Source organism: Bombina bombina, chromosome 3 (assembly GCF_027579735.1).
Source record: "Bombina bombina isolate aBomBom1 chromosome 3, aBomBom1.pri, whole genome shotgun sequence".
Lineage (NCBI taxonomy): Eukaryota > Metazoa > Chordata > Amphibia > Anura > Bombinatoridae > Bombina > Bombina bombina.
Window position 1 is genome coordinate 747544200 of NC_069501.1, and position 20939 is coordinate 747565138.

General features: G+C 37.9%; 1 protein-coding gene across 1 annotated transcript in view; it reads left to right on the plus strand.

Annotated features, from left to right (window-relative positions):
• Nucleotides 1-20939, plus strand: part of CFAP47 (cilia and flagella associated protein 47) — an 801982-nt gene that overhangs the window by 258740 nt on the left and 522303 nt on the right. Inside the window, 3 exon segments of the mRNA XM_053705439.1 lie at nucleotides 7101-7308; nucleotides 9373-9588; nucleotides 13140-13221. Of these exon segments, the coding sequence (XP_053561414.1) occupies nucleotides 7101-7308; nucleotides 9373-9588; nucleotides 13140-13221 (506 nt within the window).

A 20939-nucleotide genomic window follows, 5' to 3' on the forward strand; every position in this document is an offset into this window, starting at 1 on the left:
GCCTCACACTCCCACCAAGGAGATGTCTACTGACGGAGCCAACCTTAATTTTACACTTCGAACCAGCAAGCTACCACATTGCAGGGTCAACAAAGGAGATTGCCCCGGGTACCAGACATAACATTAACTGCGACTGGGATCTATGAAGCCTATGTATAATCTTTAAATGGGTCTGGATGTGCACCATAACAATTGGGACTCACTCTATTTCTTTTTCCGTGTTATCCCCCAACTACAACGATAAAGAAACCATTATTAACAGTGCCTTTTGGGATCCAATACAAAGGCTGAAATCACATTTATAGCCTACTTTAATATTTAGCACAATTATATAAGCTACCCCAGAGAACAATCTTACTATACAGGGAGTGCAGAATTATTAGGCAAGTTGTATTTTTGAGGATTAATTTTATTATTGAACAACAACCATGTTCTCAATGAACCCAAAAAACTCATTAATATCAAAGCTGAATAGTTTTGGAAGTAGTTTTTAGTTTGTTTTTAGTTATAGCTATTTTAGGGGGATATCTGTGTGTGCAGGTGACTATTACTGTGCATAATTATTAGGCAACTTAACAAAAAACAAATATATACCCATTTCAATTATTTATTTTTACCAGTGAAACCAATATAACATCTCAACATTCACAAATATACATTTCTGACATTCAAAAACAAAACAAAAACAAATCAGTGACCAATATAGCCACCTTTCTTTGCAAGGACACTCAAAAGCCTGCCATCCATGGATTCTGTCAGTGTTTTGATCTGTTCACCATCAACATTGCGTGCAGCAGCAACCACAGCCTCCCAGACACTGTTCAGAGAGGTGTACTGTTTTCCGTCCTTGTAAATCTCACATTTGATGATGGACCACAGGTTCTCAATGGGGTTCAGATCAGGTGAACAAGGAGGCCATGTCATTAGATTTTCTTCTTTTATACCCTTTCTTGCCAGCCACGCTGTGGAGTACTTGGACGCGTGTGATGGAGCATTGTCCTGCATGAAAATAATGTTTTTCTTGAAGGATGCAGACTTCTTCCTGTACCACTGCTTGAAGAAGGTGTCTTCCAGAAACTGGCAGTAGGACTGGGAGTTGAGCTTGACTCCATCCTCAACCCGAAAAGGCCCCACAAGCTCATCTTTGATGATACCAGCCCAAACCAGTACTCCACCTCCACCTTGCTGGCGTCTGAGTCGGACTGGAGCTCTCTGCCCTTTACCAATCCAGCCACGGGCCCATCCATCTGGCCCATCAAGACTCACTCTCATTTCATCAGTCCATAAAACCTTAGAAAAATCAGTCTTGAGATATTTCTTGGCCCAGTCTTGACGTTTCAGCTTGTGTGTCTTGTTCAGTGGTGGTCGTCTTTCAGCCTTTCTTACCTTGGCCATGTCTCTGAGTATTGCACACCTTGTGCTTTTGGGCACTCCAGTGATGTTGCAGCTCTGAAATATGGCCAAACTGGTGGCAAGTGGCATCTTGGCAGCTGCACGCTTGACTTTTCTCAGTTCATGGGCAGTTATTTTGCGCCTTGGTTTTTCCACACGCTTCTTGCGACCCTGTTGACTATTTTGAATGAAACGCTTGATTGTTCGATGATCACGCTTCAGAAGCTTTGCAATTTTAAGAGTGCTGCATCCCTCTGCAAGATATCTCACTATTTTTGACTTTTTGCCAAAGGAAAGGAAGTTGCCTAATAATTATGCAGACCTGATATAGGGTGTTGATGTCATTAGACCACACCCCTTCTCATTACAGAGATGCACATCACCTAATATGCTTAATTGGTAGTAGGCTTTCGAGCCTATACAGCTTGGAGTAAGACAACATGCATAAAGAGGATGATGTGGTCAAAATACTCATTTGCCTAATAATTATGCACACAGTGTATGTATCTCAGAGTTTTCCATGTGTATATAATTGGTAGGATTGAGCTAACATGATACCTAGCCTTTCCATCTCCTTTTTTGAACTTTAAGGTTTTCATAACTCAGCAATGCACAAGTGTCACATTTCCTCCAAAGTACTAGATATGTTCCAGTATTACTTTTAGTCTGTTTTACTGGTCGGGAGGGGACCTAAATTTATACAACTTCAGGAAGCTTTTTGTGCTGTTAAACCTTACTAAGGCAACATGTTAAGTTTTCATGGTCAGACTAAACTGTGCACAAGTAGAACTCAATTGGATCACACAAGGAGTACTCTTTCTTCGTTTCATATTGCTGTCCATTTAATATGTCTGCCTATATATCTTGCTATCTGGAGGTAGTTTAGGAATTAGTTATACTTTATACAAAGTTTTAGTATTAGTAGCCTACATTTTATGAGCCATGAGAATGTTCCCTGTTAGTTATCTAGATTACACTATTAATATTATGCGTGTGGGCGCCATACACTAGCTATATGTTAATATCATGTGACCCACTACTTACTACTATTACAATGGCTGAGGGGGATTTTCTTAATATATGTACTAATATTTTATATGTCTCAATAGCTTGTGGGCGGTCCTTGTTCCCTTCCCTTTCCTCAGTTGGCATGGGTGGGAGGGAAGTCTGGATAATAGTCTGTAGCAGTGAAAATAAGATTTAACCAACTCATTCATCTCATGATGACATGTAGACCTCGATAGAGAGTTACTGTCAGCTACATCAGCATCTTACCTTTGCCAATATAGACGCAATTGTTATATTTATGCCATACTAATATATTAACGTCATAGTGACTATCAGAATGCAGGGCTCAGTGATACCCCACAGCAAAATACAAAAGCTAATAGGTTAATCCTCCCGCCCCCTAATTTACTGTTGTAGACAGCCAGGTGTTCATGTGCACAACACAGTAACATATGCTATCCACTTGGCTTGTTTTGCCCATGGTACTAATCAGGTTTTTTTAACTGAAGTCACAGAGCAATCACAGTTCTTCTGGAATAATACCAGAAGAGGTCTAGTTCTCTATTGTTCATTTTGCTATAAGCAAGCCTCAAATTGGTACATGATGACATTAATGTACGACCTGATGCCTAAATACGGGGGGGGGGGGGCATTGGATACTTGTGTTCTCTTAATGGTTTATGTTATTATTTTAGATGCCTGCAGACTTGTTTTTATAAGTTCACCTCGTATGTCTGTAACTAAAGATTGTTAGCATTTGTGTTTTATAGTTAGGACTCTCCAGATGGGATGTACGCTTTGAATGATGATATGCTTTTCACCTCTATCCTGTATTATGTAATATGCCTCATATTTTAGAGCTGTAATACTTCACTCAAAGTTCACCTGAGATTAATGGATGGGTTCCACCTTAAAGATAAAGTGTTCGTTTTAATATTTTACCTTACCTAAACCTGTTAATATGCTACCCCTACAGCAAGACTTATCAACTTAATTACCCCACAAGCTTAATCTACCACACAGATGAACCCTTAATTCATCCATGACCTACGAGCTTGATGTTGCGGTGGTCATGCAGGAACAAGTGGGTAGATACCCCAATATATATTTTACGACATCATGTGTAGCTATTATGTCCTATGGAAAAGCTCTCTACGATTGGTAGGCTCCTCTATGATTAGCCTATTTCTGGCCCTATCACTAACCAGTCACACTACAGTTGCTCTTCCCATATCTGGTAAACTTTCCTTCCTCAGATAATAATCTTACTCCCCCACATCCTATATAATTTCATGTCATTTTATATCATCATATATTTGATAATATCCACCTAATAGCACTACGGTCCATACGTGACAAATTCATCTCAATCGGTGCTTACCCGCTGTAAAACTATCTTGAACGTGTTATCGGGCCCAATAGGGTCTCTGACATGACTACCATGTCCTAGAAGTTTTTTTCTCCTATATTAAAAGGTCAATGAGTGACCAGCTACTAGCCATTTAGGAAAACTATTACATATATAAAATGGAGGTTTCAGTTAATATTTTTTATTTTTTTATTTTTATTTTACCTATTTCATTGTATTGTGTCCTATGAAGAACTGCTGTCATTTATGATATGCACCATTTATAGTATGTCTTCTTTTCTGCAAAACCTCAATAGAAGATTATGTAAATCAAAAATCAAAGCATATATATATAATTGCTATTGATTACTGCATTACTCCACTTTTGTAGATGAGCATGAGGTATAGCTGTGATCACATCTTACAAAACCGTTAGAACCTCATTTTTTATTTGTGGACTTTATCCCTCCCTTCATATGTAGGTTTAAATGTAGGTTTCTCAGGCATTGGATGAGTGAGAAGTGTCTTATGTCTCGTTACTAGGACTGTGAAGGTTTGTCCCTTGCATGTTTTGTAGACAAATTCCTGCAGAGATTGCTTGATCACACACAGGCATCAGTTCCAATCCATTAGAATTCCTGTGCATAGTGTCTTGCTTGGCTTTTTGCATGCAAGTTATATTATACTTCATCTAAAGCCTTTTAAAAATTACTGCAACCGCACCCCCTCGAAAAGTCTGCAATAAAACTGGTTATCAATAGGTTTTTGGTGTTTACTCAACTTTTTCTGTTATATCAAACAGTTAATTTAGAATGTTTTACACATTGAAACCAAAGCTTCTAAATAATCAGGGCAAGTAAGCCACAATTTACCCAAGCTGCTATAACATTTTCTGGTACAGATCTGATAATCATTCTGTATTGTAATGAGTCCAATTATGTCTGATATGTGGTGGAAATAAATAAAAAATATAAAGCTTTTTTAAGTTTTCATTTACTTTTCTGTTGCTTAAAGGGACACTGAACCCAATTTTCTTTCTTTTGTGATTCAGATAGAGCATGCAATTTTAAGCATCTTTATAATTTACTTCTATTATCAAATTTTCTTTGTACTCTTGCTATCTTTATTTGAAAAAGAAGGCATCTAAGCTATTTTTTAGTTCAGTACCCTGGATAGCACTTGTTTATTGGTCGGTTGTTCACCAAAAATGGGCCGGCATCTAAACTTACATTGTTGCATTTCAAATAAAGATACCAAGAGAATGAAGAAAATTTGATAATAGGAGTAAATTAGAAAGTTGCTTAAAATTGCATCCTCTATCTGATTCGGTTCAGTGTCCCTTTAAGTCATATGCAAAATTTTGTTGATAATAGGAAAGCAAACAGTTTATTTCTTCTAGGTTACTTCTTATAATGCCTTTTTCTTAAAAAAAATATTAAATACAAACCATGTTCACCCTTAAAAATAGAATATTATGCCAAACTTAAGAAAAATAGAGGAATTGTTATATGATATTATTCAGGTATTGACAAAATAACTGTTGTGTGTTAATTTTTTAGAATCTTAAACACTCACACACCACACACACATACAGGCCACACACACAAAACACACACACATACACGCCACACACACCACACATACATACATGCCACACACATAAAGCACACACACACACATACAAATGCATACATGCCACACACACACACATACAGGCCACACACCCCACACACACAAAACAAACACACATACATGCCACACACCACACAACACACACCAGACACACAAAACACTTACATACATGCCACATACAAAAAACACACACACATACACGCCACACACACGAAACACACAAAACACACACACCACACACGCAAAACACATACACACCACACACACAAACAACACACATACACGGCATACACACCACACACACAAAACACACACACATACACACAACACACACAAACAACACACATACACGCCACACACACCACACATACATACACGCCACACACACATACAGGCCACACACACCACACACACATACACGCCACACACCAAACACACCAAACACACACATACAAGCCACACACACAAAACAAGCACACATACACGCAGAGGCGTAACTAGAAACCACAGGGCCCAGGTGCAAGAATCTAAGAAGGACCCTTCCACCCCTCCTACCCACCCCCCCCCCCAAAAAAAGGTGAATTTGATACATATCTTTTGTGCCTACAGTCTGTGAGATGGTCTGACCCCCTATTACTGTATATAGTGACATTATTTAACCCACCAGTATTGTTTATAGTGAGTTAGTGACATAGTCTGTAATCTGCCGGTGAGATGGCTGCCCTGACCCTACCCACCCCAGTACTTTATAAAGTGACCACAGTAGTCAGTGACATGGTCCAGCCCCCCCATACTGTATATACTGGTACTCTATAGTGACACTGTTTACCCCCCGCACCCCCATGCTGTAGTAACAAGGTCTGCAATTTGCTGGTTCCACAAACATACACACACACACACACACATGCATAAATACACACACAGTCACATACATACATACATACACACATACACGCACATAAACACCAATAGGTAAAACATAAAGACTAACCCCTGTAGTCAGAGACACTAGTGAAGCATCATGTTACACTCACATGATATCAGTGCAGGCAGTGGCAGGTCAACCTTTTTTATTTAAAAAAAAAAAAAAAATAACCTGGGCCCCCACCCTCAGGGGCCCAGTCACAGTTGCGACCTCTGCACCCCCTGTAGTTCCAGCCCTGCATACATGCCACACACACAAAACACACACACATACACGCCACACACATAAATGCCACACATACACACCACACACACAAACAACACACATACACGCCACACACATCACACACACAAAACACATACACACACACATATATACACACCACACCACACACACAATACACATACACACCACACACACCACACATACATACACAACACACACATATATACATGCCACACACGCCACACACACACATACACGCCACAAAAACCAAACACACACATAAACGCCACACACACAAAACACACACACATATACGCCACACACAAAACACACACACACATACACCACACACCACACACACTACTCACATATACCCGCCACACATTACACACACACACACACATAAATACACACACACACATATATATATATATATATATATATATATATATATATATATATATATATATATATATATATATATATATATATATATATATATATACATTTTTGGCAGTGCATGCTTCTGTTATACTGAAATAATTGATGTTTCATATACATTTCTTTCAGGTGAGGACAAAGAAAGGATACATGTTAGTGATGAAGTTCTTTACAAAAGGAAAAAGGATAAGTTTGAATTATCATTTTATCCTGAAGATAACACAAATGAATGGGTATTCTTTCAGAAAGCTTCAGCTGCAGTTCAGACTTGGTTCAGCTTCTTTGGATGGCCTGATGGAGTCAATCCTATCTCAATTCCACATTCTTTTTATTCTAAGTAAGTGCACACAATCATCTGAAACAGTGAGGACATTAAACCGTCATGGGTAAACTGTTTTATAGTGATCCAAAATATATAAAACATTCAAATTTTAGATGTGAGCATACAAAAACTATACAAAAATACCAGAGAGGTTGGCAACTTAACATACAGTAAAATGGGAAATAGGATTAACATATATTTTGAGTCAATTAAATTTTTTCTAAAGATTTATAAAAAAGTAATGAACAAAAATATGTGAATGAAATAAAGGGCTCTGTATTAGTCCAGTAGTTTATTTTCTGACCAATCAACCCCACAAGAGTTATAAGTGATTACATCAGCTGTAAGATAAAAAAGATACAATTTTATATACTGTATTTGTATACTCTAGAGGCTGCTGCCAGGATGTGGCAACATGTGCCAGATAGACTGCTGAAGACCTCTCATAGGCTTTTGGGATATGAATATAGAGTTTATATAGAATAAATACTGGGATATCTATGGGAATAATCTGGTTCAGCAGACAAATAAGCAAAAAAACTAAATTGTGCATAGTAAAAATCTTCTGTGATACTTATGAAAGATATGTGTTTGCAGTTTGTGGTCTTCTATATGCATTAGTCACAGAAATTAATCTGGAAAGACATTCGTAATTTGGATTAAGCAGGCAAGATGTCCGGTTTCTTAAAGGGACACTGACCCCAATTTTTTTCTTTCGTGATTCAGATAGAGAATGCAATTTTAAGCAACTTTCTAATTTACATCTAATTTTTTCTTAGTTCTCTTGCTATCTTTATTTGAAAAAGAAGACATCTAAGCTAAGGAGCCAGCCAATTTTTATTTTAGCACCCTAGACAGCACTTGTTTATTGGTGGGTGAATTTATCCACCAATCAGCAAGAACAACCCAGGTTCAACAAAAATGTGCCGGCAAGTTGTTGAACTACATATAATTAAACATTGTATATTACAAACTCATATTGTTTAATATGCCTTTAAAGGGACATTAAACACACTGAGATAGTTATATAAACTGATAAATTGTATATATAAAAAAAACTCTGCAATATACTTTCATTATTTATTTTGTCCCCTTTTCCTGCAATTCAATTCTGAAATTGTGAGCATTTCAGTTCTTGAAATAAAAGTGCAGAACACTGTTATATTCCACACAGCCATTGGCTGCACAGTCTAGGGACCTATTTATAGCTATCCCTAATTAACCACAACCGAGAATGTAAATCTGTCTACATAAAATAATTTGGGGCTTGGTTAGGAGTCTGAAAATCAGCACAATGTTATTAAAAATTATGCAAAACTATACATTGTTACAAAAACACTCCCAGGTGGGCTATATAAATAGATCATCTAGAAAACATTTATGCAATGTACAATCTAGTGTACAATGTCCCTTTAAACTGCTAATGATACTTTAGAAGATACATCTACATGTTCTTCTCAGACTAATCTTTTGTTTGAATGCATCATTCTATCTAGCATTTATTTCATGTTTAATGTCCCTTTAACTTTTAAGTATTGTGGTTTCTTCTGAATAATTCCACAAAGGTCAATTTAAGAACTTCTTCAGTCTTAGGTATCATAAATGCTATTTAAACTGACAAACAATAATAAGGGGAAGTCAAACAATATTTATACAGTAATCCCTTAAGAGTATTTGAGTATTAATTGATCTCAGGTCTAGAATAACAGAACAAGTTTCAGACCACATAATTACTCTAGGGACAAATATATTTTAGTGAAGTCTTCAAGGTGGTAGAGGCTGGGAACAATAAGGATATGATCTGTAGTAAAGCTAATAGGAAGCTTATGATTAATTGAAACAGCATCTAAAAATAATTATTTGACTGATCATTTCTATTATGAGATTCTATATTAAGTAATATTTGTATGTATGTTAGGTTGTACATAGCATCCAAGTTAGCCTACAGTAATCATGGTTTAATCATTTAATTCCATAAAAATGTGAACGCAAAATACAGTTAATGTTATTAGTCAAAATAAAATTAAATTATATTTATAAAATAGAAACAAATTATAACTTTCTCCATTTTTTTCTTAGTGGCTTATGTCAAATGCCATTGTCAAATTCTGGAGTTAATGCAAAGAAAACAGGGAATTTGAGTAAACAGACAAAAACAATTTATGACTTGCTTTTCTACCTGAGTGGACAAATGCTTCCTGGAACTACAACTGCCAGCCAATCATTGCCTTCTAATCCAGCAGACAAAGTTCTACAGCTTCACTGGCAACAAGCAACACTGCTCACTTTCCTTAAGTAAGATCATCATTTTTTATTTTAGTGTTTGCAACAGTTATTGAAACTGAATGTATATCATAATGTGTTATGCGTAATTTATTTATAATGGGCCAGATTACAAGGGGAGCGCTATCATTAGTACGTAGAAGTGTAAACTCTAATTCGAGATCGGAGTGTTCTTTACGCTCAAATCCATCTATATGTTATTCTCACACTAATCTTTTGTTTGAATGCATCATTCTATCTAGCATTTATTTCATGTTTAATGTCCCTTTAATTTTACGCTCAAATCCATATTACAATTGGCGTGCTGTTAATATTACCGCAAATTTGTTTACGCAAACTCGTGGTAATTTACACTCCCCATATATTCTATGGGTAGCGTAGAACTGTAATATGTGCTTGTATTACAAGTTAAAAGTAAATGTGATCACTTAAATGCAATCACATTTACCACTCAAACTTTTTTATTTGACCTAAAGGAACCGGATAAAGCAGTTGCACTAAATTTCTCTATGAACCCCTAAACCGCCAACCCCCCCCCCCCACATTGCATACTACCTCTTTACATTGTTAACCCCTAAACTGCCACACCCCCACTGCAAAGTAAGCTTCTACACTGTTAACCCCTAAACCACCAGCCCCCCACATCTTAAAGTCTCCACTACACTATTAACCGCTAACCCCCCAGCACCCCACAATGAAAACTACCTATGCACACTATTAACCCCTAAACCGCTACACCCCACATGGTAAACGAAACCTCTACACTACTAACAACTAAACTGCCAGCCCCCCAACGCAAGATAACCCAATAACATCTAAACCCCCTAACCTAACACCCCCTAAGTTATCCCAAAATAGACAATCTTACCTTTTAAAATAAAAACATTACAACAATTCACTATCGCTAACATTACAAAAAAATAACAAAAAAATGACCAAAGATAAAAAGTTATGCACATTCTAATACCCCAAAAATAAAATAAAAAACACCCCAAAATAATAATAATAAAAAAAAAACTATTCTAATACTAAACTACAAATAGCACTTAAAAAAATATATCTAAAAAGTGCCCTGAAAAGGGCATTTAGCTGGGCATTGGACGTTTAGCTCAATTACTGCTAAGGTAAAAAAAAAAAAAAAAAATAAGCTTAAAAAAAAAAAAAAAAATCCCAAACAAAAAAATATTCCTAACACTAAATCATAAGAGATGATGATGGCGGCAGCACTCCATCTTGATCCTGGCGGTGGTCCTTCTTAATCCCGGGAATGGTGCATCTTCTTATCTTCATCTTGGCAATGGTGGTGGCAGGTGCAGTGGTGGTCTTCTTCTTCGGAGCTTGAACACGGGAGGTCGTCTTCATGCGGTCACCAGCCGCATGCTGAATTTGAAATGCAAGGTACCCCTTTTATATAGGCGTACCCTTGCATTCCTATTGGCTGATTTGCATGTTCAAATTCAAATCAGCCAGTAGAATGAAATAAAAGCTTTCATTCTATTTACAAATATATAGGAATATCTATTTGAAAATACATAGAACATTATACCTTATGTGCAGAACATTGGAATGTGAAATATTTGCAGTAAATACAATGTTAAAGCCATTTGCCTGCTTTTTTTTCCTAATACCTGAAACCTCATATATTTGAAACTTTATAAATTTTGTGATCGTTATTAGATGGTGTTATTATGAGTGTAAGTGTACTTTGTAATGTATTTTTGATGTGTTTTGTGACAATTTTTTGTTTTGCAAAACAGTTAACTAAAGCTCTGAGGACACGGTAATCATTCTAGCGTAAATCGATGTGTGCAAACAGCCGTGATATACCCCTTATCACTTGCGCATATCTGTTAACGTGCCACTCGTAATCTGGCCCAAAGTGATTAAATAATAAGCACTTATTGGAGCATTTATTGCAGTGCATACTATTTAGAATGTGTCACGTAATTGGCAATGAGCATTTTAGAAACACATTTTAGGAAATTGTCATTATCAAACTTGTTTTTTTTACTGCTTGATGTATATAATTAATATATCTATTGTTATGGTATTTTTATTTGGTGTCTGTTTAATTTGTAAATTCTTGAAAATATTCATGGTTGAATGTGCATTACTGTAATAATTTGCCAAGATCTCTAAGTGCAAATGTATTCTTATCAACAACCTTGTGGTGTAGAGTAAGTACAGATGACATGCTTATGTTGACAGCAATCGTTAAACTTTTCTGATATTAATTAAAGTGGACAAGTTAGCCTGGTAGTCAATAAAAATCTTGGCTAGCTCAATTATAAAAGCTAATTGACATCAATTAAGCAGAAGGTACAGGCAATAAACATTTGATGAACCCTAAACATATTATAAATGATCAAGAAGAGATTTAGATAGAGGAACAGTTATTTTGCTTAGTCATCCTTATCCATAAAAAAATATATAAGCAGACTTTACATTACAATTGAATCTAAGATTATTTTTATCATTATTATTATTATTATTATTATTATTATTTATAGCATTATAAGCAAAACCTTTTTCTGAAAAAATAAATATATTCAGCACCACTGATTTCAATAAAATTCTTCTTATATACTTTAAACATTTTACCAATATTCTATTATTGATGCTAATTATTTACATACTGTTCTCTCCCTATTGCACTAACATTGAAGCAGTCTGATAACATAAATAATTGTATATGCTTACTGTACATCATCTTTCTTTTATATTTTTTATTTTCGACTGTAAGTGCATAGCTTCAGTGGGTTTACAGTGAGCCGTTACTAGTAGAATTCAATATACTGATTTCTTATTTTCTTTTACTCAGTGACGCTATTATGAAGTTTTTAAATAACTTTTGATTTTGTACTTGCTATATAGTTATACTTTCTTATACATTCAAGTGTTTGGCCCTCATTTGTTCTTGAATTTTCAAACTTTGTATGTGAAAATATAAAAAAAAAATAGATTTGTTCACTAAAATAATTTCACCTACTGCAAGAGATTTGCTTCTCCTACAGGAAAAATATTATAATAGATTTTTATTCACAAATCAATAATTTTTTCAAAGTCTATGTTCCTAATAAATAAAATACAATGTTTGATGCATATTAAAGGGAATTATCACCCGACATTTAGACTCAGGGGCTCACAATGGTCCTGCTTGGAACCAAGTGAATAACTGCATCTTTAACGTTTTCTGGAATAGCTAACTTGGAGAAAAAAGTCTGATCAGATTAACAAAGGTCATCAGGTAGGTCAGTTTAATTTTTGTCAGTTTCATTCCAGAGATATATATATTTATTACCAGCTGTTTGTGGATAATGTGAATTTTGGGCTACACAAAGCATCAGTCTTAAACCAACTTTATACATATTTGTAACCTATTTGTTTGTAAGATCACACCTTTGTGACTGTACACCATTATTTGTCTCACATTTTAGCATTAGCATTTATTATGCTTTATGAAATTCTGTGGCTTTGAGTCACAATACTAAAATTGACATGTTTGATGTATCAACCAAATTAACAAACCTACTTTTCATTTTTAAAATATGTTATCTAAACAGAAACCAAGGAGCTTATCTGCCTCATGTCAAGCCAGAGTACTTGTTTGATCCACTTGACTATGAGAGATGGAGTCAAGTGCAGGTATGTTGCCCCAACAAAACCACTGTAAGTGCTATCTTCAATGAAGAAGTTCCTACATAACAGTTCATCAAGTAGACAAATAGATAATAGCCCTCAAATGCATTTCACATTCTTTGTATGATGTCTACTTTTCTTGTTCCCTTTAAAATGAAATGGTCAAGAAGTGGTTGTATATTTCTGTAATGTTTATCTATTATTTTCTTTCTCTTACATTGAACTGTGCTGTGTGTGCTTTATATAAAATGTTAATAGATACAGGAATCAGAACTTGAAAATAGTGATTGATCCTCAATACAAAAAAATACCAATTTTTTTTTCTCCCATTTTAAGCCTATGATGTTATCATTTGAGATATCTACGTAATATATTAATTTTATACATTATTTATCATAATGAACAGGAAAATACAGATGTCAGCCTAAAACACTTAGGGCCAGATTACAAGTGGAGTGCTATTAAATCCTTATGCTCGAGCGTTAATTTCTCTGCAAGTAAACTTTTTGTGCTCGTCGGGTTGCGCTCATTTCTCTTGTTAAGTGTATCCAGTCCATGGATCATCCATTACTTATGGGATATTCTCCTTCCCAACAGGAAGCTACAAGAGGATCACCCACAGCAGAGCTGCTATATAGCTCCTCCCCTCACTGCCATATCCAGTCATTCTCTTGCAACTCTCAACTGGAGGTAGTAAGAGGAGTAAGAGGAGAGTGGTGTATTATAGTTAGTTTTTTAACTTCAATCAAAAGTTTGTTATTTTTAAATGGTACCGGAGTGTACTATTTTATCTCAGGCAGCATTAGAAGAAGAATCTGCCTGTGGTTTCTATGATTTTAGCAGAAGTAACTAAGATCCACTGCCGTTCTCACATATTCTGAGGAGTGAGGTAACTTCAGAGGGGGAATGGCGTGCAGGTTATCCTGCAATAAAGTATGTGCAGTTAACATATTTCTAGGGATGGAATTTGCTAGAAAAATGCTGCTGATACCGGATTAATGTAAGTTAAGCCTAAATACAGTGATTTAATAGCGACTGGTATCAGGCTTATTACCAGAGATACATACTCTTATAAAAGTGCAATATAAAACTTTTGCTGGCATGTTTAATCGTTTTTATATATGCTTGGTGATAAAACTGATTGGGGCCTAGTTTTTTTTCCACATGGCTGGCTTGATTTTTGCCTAGAAACAGTTTCCTGAGGCTTTCCACTGTTGTAATATGAGTGGGAGGGGCCTATTTTAGCGTTTTTCTGCACTGCTAAAATTACAGACAGAGACACTCAGCTTCCCTCTGCATGATACAGGACATCTCTGAAGGGCTCAAAAGGCTTCAAAAGTCATGTTTGAGGAGGGTAACAACCACAGTAGACCTGTGGCAGTTGTTGTGACTAGTTTTAAAAACGTTTTTTTCATTTATTATTCCATTTTTGGTATTAAGGGGTTAATCATACATTTGCAAGTGGGTGCAATGCTCTGCTAACTTGTTACATACACTGTAAAAATTTCGTTAGTGTAACTGCCTTTTTTCACTGTTATTTCAAATTTTGACAAAATTTGTTTTTCTTAAAGGCACAGTAACGTTTTTTATATTGCCTGTTAACTTGTTCTAAAGTGTTTTCCAAGCTTGCTAGTCTCATTGCTAGTCTGTACAAACATGTCTGACACAGAGGAAACTACTTGTTCATTATGTTTAAAAGCCATGGTGGAGCCCCATAGGAGAATGTGTACTAAATGTATTGATTTCACCTTAAACAGTAAAGATCAGTCTTTATCTATAACAGAATTGTCACCAGAGGGTTCTGTCGAGGGGGAAGTTATGCCGACTAACTCTCCCCACGTGTCGGACCCTTTGCCTCCCGCTCAAGGGACGCACGCTAATATGGCGCCAAGTACATCAGGGACGCCCATAGCGATTACTTTGCAGGACATGGCTGCGATCATGGATAATACCCTGTCAGCGGTATTAGCCAGATTGCCTGAATTAAGAGGCAAGCGGGATAGCTCTGGGGTAAGACGAGATACAGAGCGCGTAGATGCTGTAAGAGCCATGTCTGATACTGCGTCACAATATGCAGAACCTGAGGACGGAGAGCTTCAGTCTGTGGGTGACATCTCTGACTCGGGGAAACCTGATTCTGAGATTTCTAATTTTAAATTTAAGCTTGAGAACCTCCGTGTATTGCTTGGGGAGGTGTTAGCTGCTCTGAATGACTGTGACACAATTGCAGTGCCAGAGAAATTGTGTAGACTGGATAAATACTATGCAGTGCCGGTGTGTACTGATGTTTTTCCAATACCTAAAAGGTTTACAGAAATTATTAGTAAGGAGTGGGATAGACCCGGTGTGCCGTTTCCCCCCCCTCCTATATTTAGAAAAATGTTTCCCATAGACGCCTCTACACGGGACTTATGGCAGACGGTCCCTAAGGTGGAGGGAGCAGTTTCTACTTTAGCAAAGCGTACCACTATCCCGGTTGAGGACAGTTGTGCTTTTTCAGATCCAATGGATAAAAAATTTGAGGGTTACCTTAAGAAAATGTTTATTCAACAAGGTTTTATTTTACAGCCCCTTGCATGCATTGCGCCTGTCACTGCTGCGGCGGCATTCTGGTTTGGGGCCCTGGAAGAGGCCATCCATACAGCTCCATTGACTGAAATCATTGACAAGCTTAGAACACTTAAGCTAGCTAACTCATTTGTTTCTGATGCCATTGTTCATTTGACTAAACTAACCGCTAAGAATTCCAGATTCGCCATCCAGGCGCGTAGGGCGCTATGGCTTAAATCCTGGTCAGCTGACGTGACTTCAAAGTCTAAATTACTCAACATTCCTTTCAAGGGGCAGAGCTTATTCGGGCCTGGTTTGAAAGAAATTATTGCTGACATTACTGGAGGTAAGGGTCATACCCTTCCTCAGGACAGGGCCAAATCAAGGGCCAAACATTTTCGTGCCTTTCGAAATTTCAAGGCAGGTTCAGCATCAACTTCCTCTGCTTCAAAACAAGAGGGAACTTTTGCTCAATCCAAGCAGGCCTGGAAATCTAACCAGTCCTGGAACAAGGGCAAGCAGGCCAGAAAGCCTGCTGCTGCCTCCAAGACAGCATGAAGGAACGGCCCCCTATCCGGCAACGGATCTAGTAGGGGGCAGACTTTCTCTCTTCGCCCAGGCGTGGGCAAGAGATGTTAAGGATCCCTGGGCGTTGGAGATCATATCTCAGGGATATCTTCTGGACTTCAAAGCTTCTCCTCCACAGGGGAGATTTCACCTTTCAAGATTATCTGCAAACCAGATAAAGAAAGAGGCATTCCTACGCTGCGTGCAAGACCTCCTAGTAATGGGAGTGATCCATCCAGTTCCGCGGACGGAACTAGGACAGGGTTTTTATTCAAATCTGTTTGTGGTTCCCAAAAAAGAGGGAACCTTCAGACCAATTTTGGATCTAAAGATCTTAAACAAATTCCTCAGAGTTCCATCATTCAAGATGGAAACTATTCGAACCATCTTACCCATGATCCAAGAGGGTCAGTACATGACCACAGTGGACTTAAAGGATGCCTACCTTCACATTCCGATTCACAAGAATCATCATCGGTTCCTGAGATTTGCCTTTCTAGACAGGCATTACCAATTTGTAGCTCTTCCCTTCGGGTTGGCTACAGCCCCAAGAATTTTTACAAAGGTTCTGGGCTCTCTTCTGGCGGTTCTAAGACCGCGAGGCATAGCGGTGGCTCCTTATCTTGACGACATCCTGATACAGGCGTCAAGCTTTCAAATTGCCAAGTCTCATACAGAGATAGTTCTGGCATTTCTGAGGTCGCATGGGTGGAAAGTGAACGAAGAAAAGAGTTCTCTATCTCCTATCACAAGGGTTTCCTTCCTAGGGACTCTTATAGATTCTGTAGAAATGAAAATTTACCTGACGGAGTCCAGGTTATCAAAACTTCTAAATGCTTGCCGTGTTCTTCACTCCGCGCCCTGTGGTGGCTCAGTGCATGAAGGTAATTGGCTTAATGGTAGCGGCAATGGACATAGTGCCATTTGCGCGCCTGCATCTCAGACCGCTGCAATTATGCATGCTCAGTCAGTGGAATGGGGATTACACAGATTTGTCCCCTCTACTAAATCTGGATCAAGAAACCAGAGATTCTCTTCTCTGGTGGTTATCTCGGGTCCACCTGTCCAAGGGTATGACCTTTCGCAGACCAGATTGGATGATTGTAACAACAGATGCCAGCCTTCTAGGTTGGGGTGCAGTCTGGAGCTCCCTGAAGGCTCAGGGATTGTGGACTCAGGAGGAGAAACTCCTCCCAATAAATATTCTGGAGTTAAGAGCAATATTCAATGCTCTTCTAGCTTGGCCTCAGTTAGCAACCCTGAGGTTCATCAGATTTCAGTCGGACAACATCACGACTGTGGCTTACATCAACCATCAAGGGGGAACCAGGCGTTCCCTAGCGATGTTAGAAGTCTCCAAGATAATTCGCTGGGCAGAGTCTCACTCTTTCCACCTATCAGCAATCCATATCCCAGGTGTAGAGAACTGGGAGGCGGATTTTCTAAGTCGTCAGACTTTTCATCCGGGGGAGTGGGAACTCCATCCGGAGCTGTTTGCTCAATTGGTTCATCGTTGGGGCAAACCAGAACTGGATCTCATGGCGTCTCGCCAGAACGCCAAGCTTCCTTGTTACGGATCCAGGTCCAGGGACCCAGAAGCGACGCTGATAGATGCTCTAGCAGCTCCTTGATTCTTCAACCTGGCTTATGTGTTTCCACCGTTTCCTCTGCTCCCTCGACTGATTGCCAAAATCAGACAGGAGAGGGCATCGGTGATTCTGATAAAGCCTGCGTCGCCACGCAGGACCTGGTATGCAGACCTAGTGGACATGTCATCCTTTCCACCATGGACTCTGCCTCTGAGACAAGACCTTCTCATACAAGGTCCTTTCAATCATCCGAATCTAATTTCTCTGAGACTGACTGCATGGAGATTGAACGCTTGATTCTATCAAAGCGTGGCTTCTCCGAGTCAGTCATTGATACCTTAATACAGGCACGAAAGCCTGTCACCAGGAAAATCTATCACAAGATATGGCGTAAATATCTTCATTGGTGTGAATCCAAGAATTACTCATGGAGGTTAGGATTCCTAGGATATTGTCCTTCCTCCAAGAGGGTTTGGACAAAGGATTATCAGCTAGTTCTTTAAAGGGACAGATTTCTGCTCTGTCTATTCTTTTACACAAGCGTCTGGCAGAAGTTCCAGACGTTCAGGCATTTTGTCAGGCTTTAGTTAGAATTAAGCCTGTGTTTAAACCTGTTGCTCCTCCATGGAGCTTAAACTTGGTTCTTAAAGTTCTCCAAGGGGTTCCGTTTGAACCCCTTCATTCTATTGATATCAAACTTCTATCATGGAAAGTTCTTTTTCTGATGGCTATTTCCTCGGCTCGAAGAGTCTCTGAGTTATCTGCCTTACATTGTGATTCTCCTTATCTGATCTTTCATTCAGATAAAGTAGTTCTGCGTTCAAAACCTGGGTTTTTACCCAAGGTGGTTTCTAAAAAGAATATCAATCAAGAGATTGTTGTTCCATCATTATGTGCTAATCCTTCTTCAAAGAAGGAACGTCTTTTGCATAATCTAGACGTAGTCCGTGCCTTGAAGTTTTACTTACAAGCGACTAAAGATTTTCGCCAAACATCTAACCTGTTTGTTGTTTACTCTGGACAGAGGAGAGGTCAAAAGGCCTCAGCAACCTCTCTTTCCTTTTGGCTTCGGAGTATAATCCGTTTAGCCTATGAGACTGCTGGACAGCAGCCCCCTGAAAGGATTACAGCTCATTCCACTAGAGCTGTGGCTTCCACCTGGGCCTTTAAAAATGAGGCTTCTGTTGAACAGATTTGCAAGGCTGCTACTTGGTCTTCGCTTCATACCTTTTCCAAATTTTACAAATTTGATACTTTTGCTTCTTCGGAGGCTGTTTTTGGGAGAAAGGTTCTACAGGCAGTGGTTCCTTCCGTTTAAGTTCCTGCCTTGTCCCTCCCATCATCCGTGTTCTTTAGCTTTGGTATTGGTATCCCATAAGTAATGGATGATCCGTGGACTGGATACACTTAACAAGAGAAAACATAATTTATGCTTACCTGATAAATTTATTTCTCTTGTAGTGTATCCAGTCCACGGCGCGCCCTGTCCTTTTAAGGCAGGTCTAAATTTTAATTAAACTACAGTCACCACTGCACCCTATGGTTTTTCCTTTCTCGGCTTGTTTCGGTGGAATGACTGGATATGGCAGTGAGGGGAGGAGCTATATAGCAGCTCTGCTGTGGGTGATCCTCTTGCAACTTCCTGTTGGGAAGGAGAATATCCCATAAGTAATGGATGATCCGTGGACTGGATACACTACAAGAGAAATAAATTTATCAGGTAAGCATAAATTATGTTTTTATGAGTTGAAAGTAAACTGTTTTCACTTGTACGCTAACCCAATGAGCGCAAAAAACGAAGTTAGAATATCGCATGCACATTCACATATTCCCCGATAGAAGTCAATGAAGAAAAAAAAGTGGAAAAAAAACACCCTACTCTTGCACAAACCGGATTGCATATTCTCATGTGCGCTAACCCAACATGAAAATATGAATATTTCACATTGCAATGTTTTTCACAGAGTTCTTCATATGCTCTATTTATTCATAAATACATATTTCTATATATATGATTTTTTTTGGTACAATATATATTTATACCTTTAGATATAGCTGATGATATATAGGTATAGATATATGCAGATATATAGGAATATCAAGTTAGACATACTTAGAACATATTCTGCTACGTGCAGAACATTGGAATGTGAAATGTTTTCAGTAAATACAAAGTTAAAACTTTTATTAAAAATTAATTTTGCATAAGTATGTTTTTTTCATGTGTTCGACTACTTAACTGCAAAGGGCTCCAATGCACTCATATATGTGTCTATATAGGTGTACCTATGTACTTATGTGTTTGTATGTGTATATTTGTCTGTAAATACATTAATACATATGTACACATATATATATACATTTTTATAATTTGTATTACATAGTTTTATTATGAGTGTAAGTGCACTTTATAATGTACTTTTGATGTATTTTCTGGAAATTCTTTGTTTCACGAAACAGTAAACCAGAGCCATGAGGACGCAGTAATCATTGTAGTGTAAATCTTGATTGCGCTCAAGCTATTGCATTTACTTTCAACTCATACCAGAGGTAAGCCCTGTGAGTGCAAACACCCGCTATAAACCCCTTATCACTCGAGCGGAAACGTTTGAGCGCCACTCGTAATCTGGCCCTTAATGATTACATATCGCTACATTTGTTTTAATGAAAACATGCATGATATGCAATATTGCTTTGCAGATAAAATTGAATTGCAGTGCACACAAATAACAAAAGTGTTTTAAAATAACCATGGAGGTGCTTTGTAGCACTTTCACAGTGATTTCTTGCTACCGCAGGTTGCTCATACCCAGCAAATGTGAGAGGTGTGGTATCAGTGTATTTCTCTACTTCTGCCTATATTCAATGAACTGAGATGCCACTTACCCATGTAGCTAACAGGTGAGGTTAGGGAGGAACTTGGTCATCTAGAGAGGAACTTGCTTTACCCTTTTTTCTCTATCAGGATCTAATACCTCTATTCCTTAGTGTATTGGCTAACATTGTTTCACACTTTTT